At 33.1% G+C, this 20,509-nt stretch overlaps 1 protein-coding gene across 7 annotated transcripts in view; it reads left to right on the top strand.

The window, feature by feature from the left end:
* Positions 1-20,509, top strand: part of LOC143232446 (neuron navigator 3-like) — a 260,645-nt gene that overhangs the window by 20,861 nt on the left and 219,275 nt on the right. For 6 of the 7 annotated variants that reach the window (XR_013017532.1, XM_076467907.1, XM_076467906.1 and 3 more), the window contains exons 2-3: positions 5,233-5,350; positions 11,219-11,271. Coding sequence is in view for 6 of the 7 variants with exons in the window: in XM_076467907.1 (XP_076324022.1) it covers positions 5,233-5,350; positions 11,219-11,271 (171 nt within the window). In the remaining variant the exon portion in view is untranslated. Of the gene's footprint in view, positions 1-5,232; positions 5,351-11,218; positions 11,272-14,818; positions 14,888-20,509 lie in introns of those variants that run through there. The other variant, XM_076467909.1, reaches the window with a different exon arrangement.

The following is a 20,509-nucleotide window of genomic DNA, read 5'->3' as shown; positions in this document are numbered from 1 at the left end:
ATTACATTTTTATTTGCAAATTACACGATACAAGTTTTTCAAAATGACGAAAATATCAATCATACAGGCCCGGCATGGTCAGGTGATTAGGGCGATCCACTCGTAATCTGAGGGTCGCAGTTTCGAATCTCCATCACACCAAACACGCTCGTCCTTTCAGCCGTGGGAACGTTATAATGTTACGTTCAATATCACTATTCGTTGGTCAAAGAGTAGCCCAAGTGTTGGCGGTGGGTGGTGATGACTAGCTGCCTTCCCTCCAGTCTTACACTGCTAAATTAGGAACGGCTAGCGCAAATAACCCTCGTATAGCTTTGCGCAAAATTTAAACATCAATCATACGATGTTTTTCAGTAACATTGTTGAAATATAGTTAGATTAATTTGACTTAAATTTTAAAATTTAATATTATAGTGTGCATTCGACACCTGAAAGGTACTCAGTGTTGATAATATGGTTAAGAATGACTCGACCAAAAAATATAAACTGTTGTAGTTGTTTGATAATCAAACAAAAGAACCTCATAACTGATGATTTGACAAAACAAACCAGTACAGCGTGGTTATTATTTGAGTTGATGAATAGATTAATAAAATATTAGACATTTTGGTATTATAATTGACAAAGTTAGTGGAACTTATATTATTTTTAGCCGTGGCATAACGGCTCACAAAATGTCTTTGAGTTCGTTTTTTGTTTTTTCTAGTAAAAGCGTTTAGCTTAAAGCTCTATCATCTCTTAACGGACTTGACCTATTTGAGATCTAATTACAGTGTTTTGAACTCAGAAGGTCAAACCCTTTCAATTAATATATATTTTACCACGATCAAGGTCTGTATAGATTAATTTATTCTAATCCTACCTAAAATAATTTCAGTTTGAGGGTAGCCTGGTAGAAAACCGAATGAGTAATAAATTGAATCGTGTTTTCACGCTTTATGTTATTGATCCACAAAAATACATCTATTGAAAAGGTAGGGAAAAGGTCTCAGAGATTAATTCATTATAATTCTGCTGCTGCCACTGAAGATTCTCTCTTGTAATAATTGATTAATATTAGTTGATTGAGTTGGCAATAAAGCGTGTATCATTGTCATATGTTAAGATTAAACTGCAAAATAACAAATTATGCTATTACATATCTCTATTAATTACATTGTTTTTTATCCACTATACATTACTCATTATACTTTCTTCTGTGTCAGTATAATATATTAGGTTGTCCAGAAATAAATGTCAGGATTCTCACGATGACATTTAGAAGCTTAATATTGAGTTAGTTTAATCCAACGTTTGTCGTTTACAAAGTATCTTATTTGTCTATTGTTCCAACTCTACTCAGAGTAAGTTTCCCAAGCCCCAAGGCAACATGGATAAGAAGGACTTTCATCTGATTTTCCTCTACGACTTCAAACTTGGTCTTAAAGCTACCGAAACTACACAGAGCATCAACCAGGTGTTCGGCCATGGATATGTTATCGAACGTACAGTGCAGCGTTGGTTCCAAAGGTTTCGACATGGAGATAAAAGTTTTGAAGACCACGAAGGTCGTGGAAGGAAGACATCTTTAGATGAAAATACATTGAGAGAAGCAGTTGAAACAGACCCTCACACGACAGTACGTGAGCTTGCAGAAAAGCTAAGCACAAGCAAATCAAGCATTACCAACCACCTGAGTGCGATTGGAAAGACGAAAAAGTTGGATAAGTGGGTTCCGCATGAGCTGACTGAAAATCAACAAAATCGGCGTTATGAAACCTGTCAAGGATGGCGTTCTAAGAATTGAACGAATTGGGGTATTGGAAATCGAGGTTCTGCCTCATCCACCTTATTTTCTATACCTTTTCCCTATAGATTTTCATTTTTTCAAGCACTTTGTCAACTTTTGAATAATAAAAGCTTTCAAAACCATGCAGCTGCAGAAGAAGCTTTCAGGGAGTTCATTGACCATAGAAACTCTGATTTTTACAGCATAGACATAAACAGAATGGTTACACGTTGGCAAAAGTGTGTTGAAACAAACGGTCTTACTTTGATTAAAGCATATTTTACAACACTAATTTATACTTTTCCGAACTTCGCATTTCAAAAACGACATTTATTTCTGGACAATCCAATACTATTGAAAGCCATGATGTTTCTCCCTGTGTCGTGCATTACTAGTTACTTTGATATTTGTTGCTTTTATTTTGGTTTTTCAGGTTAATATGTTACTTAACACTTTACTGTTGTTTGTAATTAAGCACAGAGCTACACAAAGAGCTATGTGTATTATATCCACCACGGGTATTGAAACCCGGTTTTTAGCATTGTAACTCCACAGACATACCACTGGGGGACTGAAATCTTGCTGTTCTCTTCTAGGTAGTGTATTACTGGATATATTTGCTACTTCTTCCGCTCTATTACACTATTCAGAACAGAGATATTTCTTTCTCTGTAATACAGTATCCTGTGGCTTCAGGAAATAGAATATTATGTTGTTGTTATTTTTTTATAAAATATTCATATATGTTGTCAATAAGAATCAATTTTAAAAATCAATCTAGGGGTTTGATATTTATTATTTTACTCGAAATAGTTTGGAAATTTCATAAGCTTCCTAACAAAGTAAAAATCTCACCTTACTGTACAAATATATATATACATCACGATCTGGTTATATACATCCAGAGTTTTATTTTATGTATATAAGGAAAAGTGATACGAAAATAGAAGACATCAGATAAATAGTGATAAGAATGAGAGAAGTTCGCTCCTAAAAATAGTAAAATATTCCAGTTTGATAGAATACAAAAAAATAGTAAAACATTCCAGTTTGATAGAATACAAAAAATAGTAGAACATTCCAGTTTGATAGAATACAAAAAATTGTAGAACATTCCAGTTTGATAGAATACAAAAAATTGTAAAACATTCCAGTTTGATAGAATACAAACTCTAATAGAAACTCTTCTTTTGTTTGATCTTTTTTAGTGAAATAAACTATTATTTTGTGTAACGTAGCTTAAATGTTCACATGTCCAGTTATCAGATGTGCCTGTCCATCTGATATGTTACATTGTTTACACACTTTTCGATGAAATGTTCAACTACACAAGTAGTGACATTATTTTCCAAAATGAGTCTGAGCAGCATACCCCCGGCTAATAATAGGATCGTCTAAACTGAATTTGCATTTTAACCCTATGATGCACTCACTTTTAAGCAGGGTTATAGAGGTCAGTAGTTGTCATGGATTACCTCCTGGAGACAAGATGTGCGTGTGTTTTTTATTATACCAAAGTTACATCAGGCTATCGCCTGAGTCCACCGAGGGGAATCGAGCCCCTAATTTTAGCCTTATAAATCCTTAAAGTTAGCGCTGTACCAGCGCGGGTCAGGAGACATGGTGACACGAAGAAAAAATACCATAGCTTTTCTAAAAAGAAAAGATATAGATGATGCGTTGGTGGTGTTAGAGTAAAGAAGCAAAGGAATACCACTTATTTACACGTGAAAAACATAAACTTAAACACTCCTTGAAAAGTTTTGCAAAAAAGTTGAACATTTATTTTTAAATTCTTACATCTATTACTGTAATGACAGTCCAGACAGGATTATCTATTGTGGAAATGGAGTTTTCAGATTCGGAATTTCCCTGACAAGATACAATTCATAACAGCGTAAACACATCAACTCTCACGCTACCTGAACGTTGAAACTGTACTGTTTGTTTGTTTTAGAATTTTGCGCAAAGCTACACGAAAACTATCAGTGTCAGCCGTCCATAATTTAGCAGTTTAAAACTAGAGGGAAGTCATCACCACCCACCGTCATTTCTTGGGCTACGTTTTTACCAACTTACACTGTGATAGATCGTAACATTATAACGTCCCACAGTTGAAAGGGCTAGCATGTTTGGAATGACGGAGATTCGAACCCGCGATCCTCAGATACGAGTCGATCGCCCTAATCACCTGGCCAAATCGGGCCCGAAACTGTAGTGAAAACAATAGAAAACCTCCATAAATCCCGTTCTAAATTGCTTACTTTGGCTGGCTTGATCTATGTTTGCCTTATCTTTGAGTAAGTCTATTTTGTTCCAAATGCGTAAACATTCGGTTTAGAATTATAGTATTGGTCTGTTCAGCTATTTTTTCGCTCGACCCTTTATACAATGTCTGAAGTAATAGAATTGCATGAAACCTAATTATACCATATTCGCATGGTTATTTACCATACTATGTCATATATGAAATTCTGCCTTAACCATCCCAAAGTTTCCACTTGAATTCAACTGATCAAAAAGTGAACGTTTCGAAATGTCTTCCAAGGATAAAAACATCAGAGCTACTTTGCACCAGGGAAAGCTGTCCATTTTACCAAGTGTGTACTAAAGAGTGTTGACAAATGTTAATAATGAATCCAAGATGTAATTAAGATGAAAACTTAATCATGACATCTCGTTATCAAGAAAGTTGGCATACCTCCTATTAAAACAAGAACCTAATGTCAGCATACAACACTTTATTCACAAGCACTTCTCTCCAAATACATTTATTACAACACTTTATATGTATTCTCACATTCCAGATTTATATTTACATATTCAACGTTTTATTTACTTTATTTTCTCTGTGGGTTTTCCTGTTGACAACAATACTGATCTCCGTTACCGTTTAGCAAAAATATTAAAATTCTCAGGAGTGCTTTCTAATTGTTTATTTTAAGGATAAAAATGCACAATTGACTACTATAGAGAGAGACTGATGTCCCAATTTCAGCATTATAAGCTTTAAGGTTTCCTTTAAGCCACTAAAGGACGTGTTTTCTAACATTACAGATTACTTGTTTCTTTTTTTTTCGCTATTATTTTGAAGTTTGATTTAACGAAAAGTTGTTACTCGTCTCTTTCGAGAATTAAAACTTATCTAGAACTTATCTAGTTTTTATCGACAGTTGTAGAATTTTAGTTTTTGAGGAAAGTGTGTAAAAGTAAATCATTTGATTTTTCTCTAGTGCATTCTAGAAACATACTTAGTAAATACTTCTTAAATAACACGTTAATAAAACTTCACTAAATGCTCATCTAAGGCCTACAGTTGGAGGATTAATTGTTTAATGCTGAATTAAATGTCTGTTAATAAGACTAACTTAGGGTTAGCACTCAAAACATTATTTCATATTTAATTGTATATTGTCTTACATTATTTTCATAAGATCTATTTTTGCTGTGTTTTTTTTTTTCAGATATACACTGATTGGGCAAACCACTACTTGGAAAGAGGTCGCTTCAAACGTCACATTCAAGACCTTCAGACCGATGTCAGCGATGGTGTACTGCTAGCTGACGTCATTGAAGCAGTTAGTAAGTAATAAATTATACAGTGTCTGTTTATTTTTTACTTTTTTATGAGGCACAAACATTGACTAAATCTTTTATGTAGTTAGTTATAAGTTAATGGAGAGTAGTATTTGTATGTCAATAACTTTACGCTAATAACAAATTAATATTTGGGACAGGAGACTTAGGTTTTTTTACAGGTTAATTTATGTATATGTGTATGTGCGTGTATATATAAAGAGGAAATGTTTGTTTGTTTGCACCCTAGCTCCTCTGACCCTTTTCAGCCAATTCTTTAAGATTATTCTTGATCTTGGTTTGTTTTTGTTTGACGCGCAAAGCTACACGAAGGCTATATGGGCTAGCCGTCCCTAATTTAGCAGTCTAGAGGGAAGGCAGCTAGTTATCACCACCCACCGCCAACTCTTGGGCTACTCTTTTGCTAATGAATAATGGGATTGACTGTCACATTATAAAACCCCCACAGTTGAAAGGGCGGGCATGTTTAGTGCGACGGGGATTCGAAAGCGCGACCCTCCGATTACGAGCCGAGCACCTTAACCACCTGGCCATGCTGAGTCCTTAATCTTGGAGATTTATACAATAAACCGATGACTTTCTATAAATGTATAGGACGAATTTCTTTTAATAAAATAAATTAATCGCTCATGAAACAGTAAGTTTGGGAAACACTGCCTTATTTTGGATAAATATATTCATTAGTATAATATTGTTGAAATACAATGTAGGTGAAGCCACCGATAGTATTTTCATTTTCCTAGTTTTAAGCCATTTTATATGGTCATCTATTTATTGTGCAAATTTAGAAAATGTGTTTTTACATTAATCCAAATATAACGTTACATATTAGCATTTTAAAAACACTTAAAGTTTGGAGGCTCGTAAGTACCAGTTAGAACATTATTTAATTAGGTACAAACACATTTTGTTTAATACCGCTCGTACCCTGCTTCATCTTATAATCAATATAACTAGTTCAATTATGTTTGCCGTAAACATAGTTAAACTAAATTATGATTATTAGAAACATCATTAGGCTAAAATTAGACTGCTATTATGTAGTTTTCTTTTTCGTCACTGCTATAAAAGCTCGATAACAAAATGCTTGTTTGGAGGTCGCTCTTAAGCAACTAAAATATGCTGTAATAGCCACTATCTATTAGTACTACTACTTAAGTTATCGAGAAAAATAATTAACTGTTAATTAGTGACGTATTTTTTCGCTAGACGACTGAATAGTAAGGTTTTTTATTACATCACTGTGAACTTATCGAGCGTAGAAAACAATGTCCCAAACTAACATTAGAACGAGTAATAACCACTTAGTACCAATTAAGTAAGATGGTGTAATAAAATAAAAAAGATAACTGTGGTGTAACACTAGCAATTTCATCTGAACTTTTCTGTTATAATACTATTCACAATTATTTTTAAACATCTAAAATATTTAATATGGTGATATAATGTTGGTACGTTTCTTTGACCATACGTGTTATTTGCTAGTTGGAACTTTTTATGTCCATATGTACTTGTTACAACGGAAATTTTTTTAACTTTAACAATCTAACTATTAATTTAGAAATTTGATATAATACACTTTTTCAAAGTTCGTGTTAGTGAAGTAAGTGCCCCTCGCTAGTACAGTGGTATGTCTACGCATTTACAACGCTAAAATCAGGGTTCGATTCACCTCGGTGGGCTCAGCAGATAGCCTGATGTGGCTTTGCTCTAAAAAAACACACATACTGAATTAAAAGAGACTATCTCACCATAAACGTTTCATTAGGAAAGATAGACTGGAATAAAACCATGAATATAACGAATAGTTTATTTTCCAACCTTTATAGTGTAGCTTTGTTGTTAAAACAAAGGAACATAAACATGTTTCAGTAAGACCCCTTACGTTCTTAGTGTGTAAAGTACCCTCGATGTCACATTAATCCTTAAGAAAAACGTGTTAACCCTCCAAAAAAATAAACATCACAAGATGTTATTACGTTGTACTATATAGAGTGAAATTGTTTTCGTTTACGATGTATATATAAACGTAAGCTTAAGTTATGAGAAGCTTTCTAAAATTTTAAGGTGCTTTAGGTGAAGCCAGTAACAAGGGTATATTTGCTAGTCACATAAATTTAGGCTTAAATATTATGTATAGTAACTGTGACTAAATAAAATTATTTTTTACAGTGTAAATAGTAAATACTGCTTTTTAGAGCCATAAAATAAATGGTAAGTTACTGATGTTTATCGCATTTTATAAGGTCGATACACCAAGTATCGGTACTATTTGGAACTGGAATTATTTGTTAGTAGCAGAGACCAACGAAATATTTGCAGTCAAATTAGAACCTTTATTGCAATATGATTTCTATATTTATGCAATATAATTCTAATCGTGGTCACCAAAATCTAAAAGTACGCTTTTTTAGGCTTAACGTTAATTATGTCTTCATTCATTAAGTACGGCTCGTATGCGAAAAAAATATAATTTACCACTGTAACATATGTCCCTTTTTTGTTTCAGTTTATTTAGGGCCAAATTTTACCATACTTAACGCTGTTAATAAATAAACTTATAATGTTATTCTATGGCCTAACATTTGACTTTTCTAAAACTTTGACAAGCTTTTAATATGTTGTAATACCAAATGTCTAATAAAATATAATTACATCCGCCATTTGTTTATATCCGTTTAAATCAAGTGAACCACCATGCGCAGTTACACAGTAAAACGCTAGTGCATTTTCAGGAAACAAAAACTGAGAAATAACGTAAAATATAGTATGGATAGAAAATACTGTGTTTTCTCAGAGCTATAAAGTTGTAAGTTCTAAATATTAATCGCACTTTGTAAGAATAATACACCAACTGTCTTTTGAAATGCTTCCTCCATCATTGGTCATGCTTACTTTTACAGCCATGATAAGCACAGCTACCCTATTCCACTGAAAAACAAAATCTGTGAAAGATAGCGAGATTAATCTCAAACCATACATTATTAAGAACTTTTGAGTGAAAGTGAAGAATAACGTAATATATGTCAAACACACTATGTCTGTTACGTCTTGTGCTGACGAGATCTTTCGCCACACCAGGACATTGCTGTAATCGAGACAGTGTTCATATTATCAATTGCTTGAACAGTAGTTGTTTCCATGTGAACTAAATTAAGTTGGTGAACTGTAATTTGTTAAAAATTTTATTTATTTCGTGACGCATCGGAATTGGGTTTGTCAAACAACTTATGTATTTTTAAACCAAACTATTTATTATTATTTATTTCTTTATTTCACTTGAATTCATTTTACTCGTCATTTAGAGAACTCTAACGTGATATACACAGGTACATTTCAACGGCTTCTGGGTATACAAGAACTTTCGTAACTATAGCTTTCTCTTTACACGTGAAATGTTTGGGATCTGATTTAAAATCATATCACTGTTTTAAACATGTACTTTGAGATTTCCTTCTTCTCGTATGGAGATCAATAATGCCTCCCTTCCTTCCAAATTTCATGTCCTTCGTGAATATTATTATTCGGAAAGAACTGTGGCATATTCCTATGTAATCTGTAATGGCATTGTTCAGTGCAATGATCAGAAAGTGTTAGGGAACCAAATATATCTGTACTAAGCTTGTTTGTATCATTGTGTCAGTTAAAAACTGTCTGATTTCATCTTTCTACAACTATAAAAGTGAATATTTAGTGACGTTTACGAGCATTTTTTACAGGTTTATCTACCATTATTCTAAACAAAATAGTTACTAATGAACCTGTTTGAATCATCACATTGGACATAAATTGTATATTACAGTATCGTTAAAGAAAGTTTATGGCAGCCTTGCCAGTCTTCAATGTTGTCTCATCTCTGACGTACAATATATTACACATAAATGCAAGTTGAATGGAGCCATAATTTATCCTTATGGATAAATGGTCGTTTATGGTCACTAACGAAGGTATTTTAGAATTGTGGGGTACTTCACTAGAACTCCACTAGAACACAACAAGTGCGGTATTAGCAGAATCCTTTCAAAGTACATGTCCAGTAAAGCAATTTCTGAGTTTGAGCAAAGAAATGAACAGCTTGACTGTTAATATTGTAAATATTTAGGAAGTTATACAAATAAAGAATCTATTTCTATAATTTTACAAATGTATTTGTATCTTTTCTTTACTGTTATTGTCCATTTCATTATTCTGTGGATTTTTCCTTCCAAATTCCCTCATACAGTATTTCATACTTACCCATTTTTTTCAATATCTACTTGCTATAAAATTGTAGAATTCCTAAACTGTTTTGAATAAAGTTTTGATGTATAAATTACTATGTTCTCACTGTAAAGTTTCAGCCATAGCAGCCATATTTTTCACTTCAAGTTGAAGATACGATACATTATTTGTTTGGTTTGTTTGAATTTCACGCTAAGCTAAACAAGAAATATTTGCGCTAGCCGTCCCTAATTTAGCAGTGTACGACAAGAGAGAATGCAGCTAGTCATCATCACCCATCGCCAACTCTTGTGTTACGCTTTTACCAACGAATAGAGATATTAAACGTCACATATAACGCTCCCAAGGCTGAAAGGACAATAATATTTGGTGTAAATATTTCCTTATTTTCATTTTTCGAAGCTCTACTCAAAGTGGTTGAGTCTAACAACGCAAAATGCTTATTTTTTCTTTATGTTCATTGGCCTTAAGATTTTGGCCAGCAGTGTATTAATATGATTGAAATGTACAATGTGAGTCCATGAAAATAAAAAAGAACAAGAATGGCAAATTATTATTTTTTATTTCTTATAGTTTATTAAATGATGATGAATCTTTAAGAAACGTATGCGAATCACGATGTTTTGTATTTTCTGAAGAAAAATGTGAGAAAAACTTGGGAGAATGAAAGTAAGTGATAAAATCGTAAGTTTGCTCTCTTTTAATGGCAAAAACTACACACGAGTATTAAATGTTCGTGTTAAATTACTCCGAGTGTTTTCCCACGCCTATATATTTATATTCGTGTAGAACTTAGTTCACGGTCTGCGGAGTTATGCATTTTTTCATTCACATTTTGAGGCACTTAGTATCTAACTCCTTTGTCTCTTTATCCAAGTTCCCCACACTCTCATAACGTGTCTGAACGTTAATGTTGAGGTAGTAGGAAAGCCGACATCGTGAAGTGAATCATGCTTTTGATAGCTATATGTTCTAATCCTTGATATGGCTCTTACTCTTGTCACTGCCACGTGGAGAAACCGCCGTTCAAATTTTTTTTAAAATAAATACCGTGAATCCAACATTTGTCAAGATATGCGGCTTAGCTGGTTGGAAAATCCCCAGAGGGTGAGTTTTTGGAACAGTATTGTCTGAAACAAATCAAAAAGACAGAATTTTGGATTAAAACATTTTAAAAGTTATTTGCTTTCACAAATTAAATCAAGCTTTAAGTTCTCACATTTTCTACGAAAGAACATTAATGAATTATACAATAAACAATTAAAATGATATGAAGTATTAAGTTCAGATACAAGACTGAATGACTAAGTAATTACTATTAAGTGAAGTTTTACTCTTCCTAAAAATCTAACCACAACTTTAACTTCTTATGATATTTAAATTTAATTTTACATAATTCTATGTTTGATTAGTATTGTCTCTTAATCCAGAATTTTTAGTGTACGTTGCTTTGTTGTCATTATATGATATGTACGTTATACACTAAGCTATGATCCTTTTTGAAAACACCGGAACAACAACAGTTAAAATTTGCACTTTAACGTAAGAAACTATGAACAGACTTTAAATTCATAAGCAGAATCAAACGTCTTTTTTTTTAAGATTTCACAAAAGTTGTTATTTGTTTTTCAGCTGGAACCAGGGTACCAGAAATTACACGAAAACCGAAAACCTCTTCGCAAATGGTAACTTTTTCTTGTGTTTAAAATATCAGCACGTGTTGTTGTTTTTTGTAACAACCAATCATTGATGCCTAATAATACCTTTATATGTTATAAATCTAAGTACGATATATGTAAAAAACTAGATACAAATAGGTAAGCTAATGATTCTTAAACTGTATAAACTAATAAACTATATATATAAGCTTAATAACGCTTTCTAGAATATAAATGGTCAATTAAAAAGTGAAAACTCCAGAAAAATATACATATTTTTGAAACTGGCAAAAACTTCAACACAAATCATTTATCACTGATTTTTTAAAATAAAATTAAAGCACCTAACTAAAAATTTGTCTGAAATCTTTCATATTCTTGTTGCAGTTCTAGCAACATGTTAAAAAAATAAAATAAAAGAAACTTTGAGATAAGTGACGTTATCATTCGTCAACCGTTAAAAGTGCCCCTGAATACATGTCACATTAGTTTTGAGTATCAAAACTATCACTAGGCATGTGTGTGTATTTACTTATAGCAGAGTTACATCGGGCTATCTGCTGAGTCTACCGAGGGGAATCGAACCCCTGATTTTGGGGCTGTACCAGAGGGGAAACTAGACATGCCTTACCTCATTCTTTAAATATTAAGAACGTTCCATTGTTCTTTGAATATCAAGATGTCGTACATTTCACATTATTGTTCATTTTCAATATCAAAATCAGACTCACATCTTAGATTTTCTTATAAATATTAGGAGTTCCACTACACTACATACACATTAGTATCAAAATTTTGACACACACACGTCACATTATTGTTGTTTTCTTTATATAAAGATAAGACGCAGTTTTCAGATTGTTCAGTAAATACCAATAGTGTCACTGCATACACGCCACATTGTTTTTATTTTGTTTTTTAATCAAATCTGCCAACGCATACACGAGCCAAACTACTTTTTTTTTAAATACCACAAATATCGTTGGTATTTAAACTGATCTAATAATTGTAGATGAAATTTTAAAACGTTCATTGGATACACTGGTCGTATTATTGATTATAAATACTACAAATATAAATGGAAACATGACTACGTTGTTGTCTTTTGAATTTTAAAAACTAATTACAGAGTAGCGTTGGTGTTGGTCTTTGAATGTTTAGGAAACATTTTATTTTGTACAAAAACATTCAAACATCTGGGACAAAGAATGAAAACCATCAGCACTACACATCCTTTGGTTTGGTTGTTAAGCCTTGGTTTCGATTTGATATGTTAGTTTCTTCTAACTTTTTGTCGGTCTATGAGCTCAAACTGTTTTTCAAATTGCTAAGGCTTACCAGTTCTCGCTAGCAGTCATGTGCTTTGGAATTCATTAGTTGATCTGGTTTCTAGAGTTAATGCACGTGCATGTAGTATTTTTAAATTATACAATTCTCCGTCCCATGTGCCACACACATGGGTGAGTAAAAAAAGCGTTTATGGGAGGAGAATATGACACAACAGTTTCTAAGGTCAGACGATGGGTGAATTTCTGTCTGTTTCAAAAATAAAATAATTGTTCGTATCACCTTTTACAAATATAAAAAAGCAAGCAAAAGTTTGCTATGAAAATGTGAAAAGAAATGTAAGGCTGCCCAATAATAATTAGTCCAAAATATAGTTCCATAATAATTTATTCTGTAACCCACTTTGTTACACCATTTATAACATCTTGGACATTGGTCTCATCCACTGACCTCAATGTATTTTTCTAGTGGGTATTTTTTATCGACGCTGCGAGCATTTTCGAACTAAGAGCAGGTGACACTGATAACTCTGCACAACAATTTTTTTAAAAAAGTTTTGCTTCCTGAAAAGTTTTTGCTGATTATGACAGGTATCTGAAGGGTATGCACAAATATAGTTTTGGTTTTCCTTCATCACGTAGGAACTCTGAGAAATAGACAGTTAACTGTTTACCGGCAATAACGTATTTAATTGCATTTATGTTTCTAATACGTTATTAAGCTCAACATAATTAAAAGTGTTTTGCTCCTGATTTTCGTTTGTACTCAATGTCCGGTGCATCACGTTGCAGTGTCCAACAGTAGTCAGCAAACATTGATGGATTCCAGTTGCCATGATATCATTTTTCCATTGTAGCAATGTCCTGGTGAAAACTGAATATTTCGATAAAACGGTACATGATGAACAAATTTGGATGTGATCAGCAGCCAAAAAGTTATAAGGAACACCCAACAGTGTTCAAGAAACAAAAACTTTGTTGTGCAGTGTACGAGACGTAAGAATTATAAATATATATGTATATTTCATGAGACATAAAAATCTCACGTGATTTCTACTACTCTGTTTCGAGCTAGTTTCTAGTTGGTCGCCCTGTGGAATTATATCATAGGGTTAACTTTCTCCCTGAATTTGTTAAATTATTTCCTAATCCATACGGTATATTTATGTATGATGTTACTGTTTAAAACATTATAAACAGTTATCAGCTGATCGGTAAGTTTTGTCGTTCAGAGTACATCTATTTTTTCCAATTGGAGTAGAACCTTAATCACGTGAAAATAATGCATATGAATCATATTTTTCTCTTGTTAGGGTATTTGTTATTATTAAGCGCAAAGCTACATGAATGGACTATTTGTACTGTGACAACCATGTGTACTGAAACCAAATATTTATCATTATAAGTTCCCAGACGCACTGCTAAGCAACCGAAGGACCCAATAGAAGAGAAAATATTACGAAAGAATTTTATGATCCTGCCCAGCAATCTCGAAACAAATTTGTTTACTTTAAATAAATTTACTAGTTTACTTTCTGACTAGACAGATAATATTATTTCCACTCTCTTCTTAATCTGTATTACTCTTACAAAGGGAAAAAATTTGTGAGTGTTAATATTTAGACAGAATCTGCCCTTACTCTAATATCTCACAAGATGCGCCACTTTAAGCAACTACATCAGTATAATTGCATTCTTAAAGCTTGTATTTTGTGTTGTAGATACCCGGCATGGCCAGGTGGTTAGGGCGCTCGACTAGTAACCAGAGGGTCGCGAGTTCCAATTCCTGCTACACTCAACATGATCGCCCTTATAGCCATGGGGGCGTTATAATTTTCCGTTCAATCCCACTATTCGTTGGATGGTGATAACTAGCTGCTAAATTAGGGGCGGTTAGCTTTGCGCGAAATTCAGAAAGAAACTGAATTGTAGATATCATTGCTTATGACTTTATTTTGTTTTTTTTTTTTTTATTGCTCGAAATATAAACTTGTAATAATTGTCTTTAACGTTTCGACCAATATCCCAGAGGGAATGTCTTTATATTATTGTAGTTTAACAACGCAAAAATCGAGGTTTTATGAAAAGGAAATCTGTGACTGCTCTTGCTGCAATTCTGCGGTGATTCAGCGGGTCAGTGGTGCCCCGAGGGGTTTGGGATGTACTGCACACTTGTAACGGTGCAGCGTTATTGGTAGAAATTTTACAGGGGCTTCACAGTTGATTGCAATCGTTTCGTTTCCACACGTAGCAGTTTGGTTACTAGTGTGGAGGGATGGAGGAACGCGCTTACGAGCACGTCGTAAGTTTCTTCGTCACGGAGAATGTGTATGAAACAATGTTACAACAATGTCAAGGTATGTTACCATTTTTATAATGTTCATACTACGTTATTGTAACATATGAACATGCGTGTTACGAAAGTGTGCTGACGATAATAGTCAAAACTCATTGCATATTATATTATTTCTATTAATCCATACCGACATAGATGTAAATGTATTATGAGTATGTGCTGGCATCCACTGTTATTGCGTAGGTGGGTGCGAAACGATGATACTAAAGTGTTAAGGTATGTTACATGTTAATGTTGTTTAAGGTATGTTACATGTTAATGTTGTTTATAGTAAGTTATTTTAACATTTGTATTCGTGGCATGTGTTTCGTCACGGTATATGTGTATCAAACTAAGTAACTATATATTTACGATAAATTAATATATTATTTATAATAGTTTAACATTGAAAAACGTAATTTCGTCATACGATATAATTTTTTATATATATTCCTATACAAGAATATTTCGCTTTCTTATTTATGTTACTATAATTTATGAAAACACGTTTAACTAATAACTGCTTCCAATTTGAGTTGTTGCCTGCTCTTTTCTTAAACCATATGATAGTAAACTAGTTTTACATTTCTATTAATTCAAAAATTGGCTTATTTACACTTCTGCATGTAGACTTTCTACCTTATTTGTTATTATGTTCATAAAGTTCCTTAGTAGTTAGTGAGGAACACGTGCTTGTTACCAGTTTATAAGTTTGATATTAGAAATTGCTTGCTTGCCATCTTTAATCGTCTGTCCGGTATCATTTCGCATTTTGAATGGGAAAATCCGGCGTCAGAATCCTCACTCGGAACACAAAGAGGAAACCTGTTATGTAGTTTTACACTAAAAAAAAACATTTTCAGTCAGACAGATTAAAATATTATATATTTACTACAGATACATGTTAGGTTAATCAGGTTCCTGTACATTAAAGATCGAGAGAAAGATCAGATTTGTGTCAGTAGTTGTCATGAAATACCACGTGCTCAAAATATACGTCTTAGGTGTCAATTTTATTTTTCCAGATATTTGCGAAAAAAATTCATTTAAAAGTTTTATTGTTAACGTGATTTTTCGAGACAAAAGCTCTTAGAACGGTTCCACAAATATTCTATAAACACTGTTACTAATTTCTTAGTCTTAAAATAAATTGGAAGCCTTTCATTGTGGTTGAACAATATAGATAATATTCTATGTTTAAATAAATAACTAAACCGTGTAAAAGAAAAAAAAAATATTAACTCGTTTTCAGAACTTCGTTCGATCAATGAAAATTTCTTACTTTTCATATAAATAAATATCTTCAATTCAATTTTTTATCGACGGTGTAAGCATTATATGTAGTGCGTGTGTTTTGTGTGTTTTACCGTTGTTGGTTTTGCTTTTAGATGCTTTCTATAACTTATTTTTGAAAACGTTTAATGCATCTAACAGTTTAATTAACTTTATTAGGTTCGACGTGACCAGGTAACCACCTGGTAAGGCACTCGACTCGTGATCTGAAGGTCGTGGGTTCGAATCCCATACCAAATATGGTCAATCCCATTATTCGTTGGTAAAAGAGTAGCCCAAGAGATGGCGGTGGGTGGGGATGATTAACTCTCTTTCCTCTAGTCTTACCTGCTGAATTAGAGACGGCTAGCGCAGATAGCCCTCGTGTAGCTTTGTACGAAATTCAAAACAAACAGTAATTAACTTTATTATTATTACTTAACAGACCAAATTTTATTTAAGTAACATTTTGTTCTGATAGCGATACCTTTATTAAACCATTTAACCAAAATATTTTATGTTAATAGCAAAGTAACTGCAACTTCATGATTGGCTACCAAAGTATAATATTCTTCTGATAGGTCAGAATTATTTTTTTCAGTAGTAAAACTGTATAAACTAAGCATGGTAAAGGATGTTTATGTGTTCGCAGTTGTAAAATTATCTTATTTAAGTGCTGTATTTTAGGTGATAATACAATACATCAACTGAAGAGAATAATTTCTCAGGGAATAAATTTTAAAACATTTGAAAATATGCACATTCAAGGTCTTTATGTGATGTGTAAATTAACTGTTTTATATCACCCTCGTTACATGATTAAAAAGAAAAAATTGGCTCCAGGCAGTTTAGCCTGTGAATTTGAAAACCTAAAAGCCACAAAAGTTACCCTCAGCGTTGTAGCTGGATGTTTGTATACAATCGGCTAGTTTGTAGAGGTGGCAAGAAGGAATGTAAAAAATTAATTTATATCACATTATGATTAGATAACTGACCCAAAAGGCCACTCCTATTAAAGAAGTTACTCCTGGCACTCTTATCATGTTTTATCACCGCTGAAAATAAATGCAATGTATTAAAAATTTTATCTACCACCATTTTGACATGACCAATATTTAGAACCTGCTTAGTGACAGTGGTAAGCTTGTAAGCTTGTGTGTGAATGTGTCACTTCAGTTAATGATCAAAAGCTGTACACCAAGCAATGATACGCCTATTCGATTCGTTTTATTGAAACACACCAAGTTTGTTATTATGTTTTAGTTATATAGAATCATATTTGATTAAACGTTACTTTGAAGAACACTTACCATTTATCTTGCAATCATCATTTCTTTCTCATTAACCGTATGCGAAAATACTAGATGTGTAAAAATGTTCTTCGTGAGGAATATTTTTTCAGACTGCAACTGAAATACTTGTATATAATCCTAAATCAGGTGGAATGATAGCAGTTTAAACCATCATAGGGTGTTAGTCATCTCATGTCAACACTGTAAACGAGAAATTCGCTTCTGACGTCACACCTTGGTCCTACGTCTCTGTACAATAACCAATGGGACCAATGTTGCGAATGAAATGGTAATTACTTTTGGCAGGAAGATACAGGTCCGAAGTGGAGAGAGAGTGAGATGTGTCACTTACGTTTAGCCTTAGTGGTACGCTTTCGTTGTATTATATTAGTGGCCACGGGACCGACTGGACGCGTTCGTGCATAGAAATGAATTTAGTCACATTCAGCTGGTATGTACCTGCGGTGTATCGTTATGCTGCCACGCGCGTGCACGAGTGACTAACTCATACTTATGATGCTGACTAAGCACAAGGCCGGTGTGAATATTTGACATAAATTCATAATGACGTGTTAAGTACCTGATTTTGTATCAGTGTTTCGGGGACGTGATGATTAGTATCTTGTACACAATCTGGTATGATAAACAACTTAATGTCGGCTCCTCCTAAAACACCACTGCTGAAGGGAAGAGCACGCTTTGCAGGGAACCTCAGGTTAGAATAAAAACACAAAACCAACATATTGTCATTACATTGACAGATAAATTATCTATTAATTGCTTCGACTGACTAGTTTAGGTAACAGTTTCCATCATCACTGCTTGTGCTATAAAACTCTTGTTATTTTTTATTACCTTTAATATACAGCAGCACACAATGCGCCTGAGAAGAAATTATAGAGTAACGTAATCAATCATTAGAAAACACTATCATCTATCTACATACAGCATACTTTGTATTATAGTGGTAATTTAATGTGCAGAAAACAACTAGCTTGCTCAATAAAAAGATTTCATTCGGCTAGCCTTACATTTTGTGACCGAAATAGCTGTGAATTTCACCCTTCAATATCTAGTTTCAAATATAACTTTAGTCAAATACGTTCACGTCAATTTTTTTTATGTTTTAGTGCAGGTGTTCTGCATATAGTTTAAAATACATTCGTGTTAACTGCATGTCGAAAGGTCGTAAACATGTACTAATCCATTTGCTCGGGAAAAGTTACATAAACCAAGGCTAGAAACTTGTATCGCTTTGGCCTTGTATCTTATCTCCCGAGGGAGAAGCGAGTCCATCTCATTGTGTGGCTGATATATCTGCACGAACTGATCTAAGTTAGGTTGTTGTTGTTTTTTATTCCTATAAATGTAGTTTGTAATATTCGTCATTGACGTGTGCAACGTTGGGTTCTTGTGTACCTCGCCTGTATTTTGCGAACACTTTTAAGGTTATACGCTGGATATAAATAGAACTGAATAACACATTCGAACATATTACTCTTTGATAAACAAATGAGTAATTTATATACTTTTGTGACCCTATGTGTGTGTGTGTTTTTAATATTAGAAATAAACAGAAGATCACCTTGGATAAGAAATGGTAAAAACAAAACTCGGTCATACGATACAGCAGTGACTGATTACGAGGACAAATGAGGGATTACAATATTATTATAATTATTTGTTCGTAGAGAAAAAATATACACTAACCGAATGTTCTTTGCAAGTCTAAAGTCAACTTATTTTACTTCATGTCTGCCTTTCATACTGCAAAAAGTAACAAAATTACAGTCTGATGAGAAAGTGAAAAGCCAAATTTGGTTTACTTTAAATCAGGCCTCAAAGTTACAGAACCTCTTTACTAATACATTCAGATCAAAGCATAAATATTAACAGTCTTGTTTTGAGTTTACTTACTGATAAAGTATATTTTAGTACAATTTACAGCATTTACAGTTTTTAGAACGTTCTTGACTGTAAAAACTTATGTACACCATAATGATAGCACCAATCATAGGAACACTACTTATTCTAAATTTACCTTACGTACTGTAAAAACTGGAAATTGTAATAACATAAATATTAACAGTTAGTCAAAAATATATTTAAAAAGCAATAAAGTATTAGTGTTTACTGTGTTTAGACGTATTGTATTTTATGTTCCCATCGCTTAAAGTAACTCTTATAACTATATTCATCATTTTTACCTAATTTAAAAAAACATTTTCGTCCTCGAATCTTTCCAAGCAATTTCTGTGCTTAAAGTAATGTTTCTATTGTAAAAATATTTTAGCTAAAGAAGTAAAACACTAGAAAACTCTCATCAAAGTGTGTCGAAATAAATATGCTTTTCGAAATACACTCTTTAAGAGTGTTTTTTTTTCAGGGAAGTACACAAACTCAGATATCTGTTTCAACCTACTTTATTTGAGGTGAATCAAATACTACATTGTACCTACTGGTGGTTCATGCGAGCGCCTTCGTGCGTTCACATCTTCTACTGGGAAATAGATGAGTACTTTGTGTAGGATCAATAGCCTGGAACAAGGATTTATTCTGCTCGAATTAACGGTCCATAGCAAACTAGTGTTTAGTGTTTCTTTTTTTAAGCTAATCTTCTTTGAATTTCGAATTTTAGATTTCTAAATAAGTGAAAATTGTCTATAATTATAAACACTGAGCTGTTTAGCATTACAAGCTCGAATCCCCATTCAGGTCAATTCCTTTTTTAAACGAAAACGTTAAAATGGGTGACCCAATACGTGTAGATTACTATTAATTTAACTACCTGGCACGATCTAATAAAGTTAGACTGCAGAGCTATAACCATCTGATTCAGTCTAGTTCGGTTAAATCATGAAATCATGATAAATAAGTGAAGCATCTATCACAAACTACTACTGTTTGACTACAGAGTTCGCTATAATCATTAAGTTAATTGACTATTTGAACTGATCCATTATGGTTAGACTGTGAAACTATAATAATTCAATAAACCATCTGATACAAACTATTACTGTTTGACTACAGAGCTAGTTATAATCATTAAGTTGACCATCTAATATGATCCAATACGATTA

This window comes from Tachypleus tridentatus, chromosome 11, assembly GCF_004210375.1.
Source record: "Tachypleus tridentatus isolate NWPU-2018 chromosome 11, ASM421037v1, whole genome shotgun sequence".
Taxonomy (NCBI): domain Eukaryota; kingdom Metazoa; phylum Arthropoda; class Merostomata; order Xiphosura; family Limulidae; genus Tachypleus; species Tachypleus tridentatus.
Note: the sequence above shows the minus strand (reverse complement) of the source record. Positions and strands in the feature narration are given on the sequence as shown.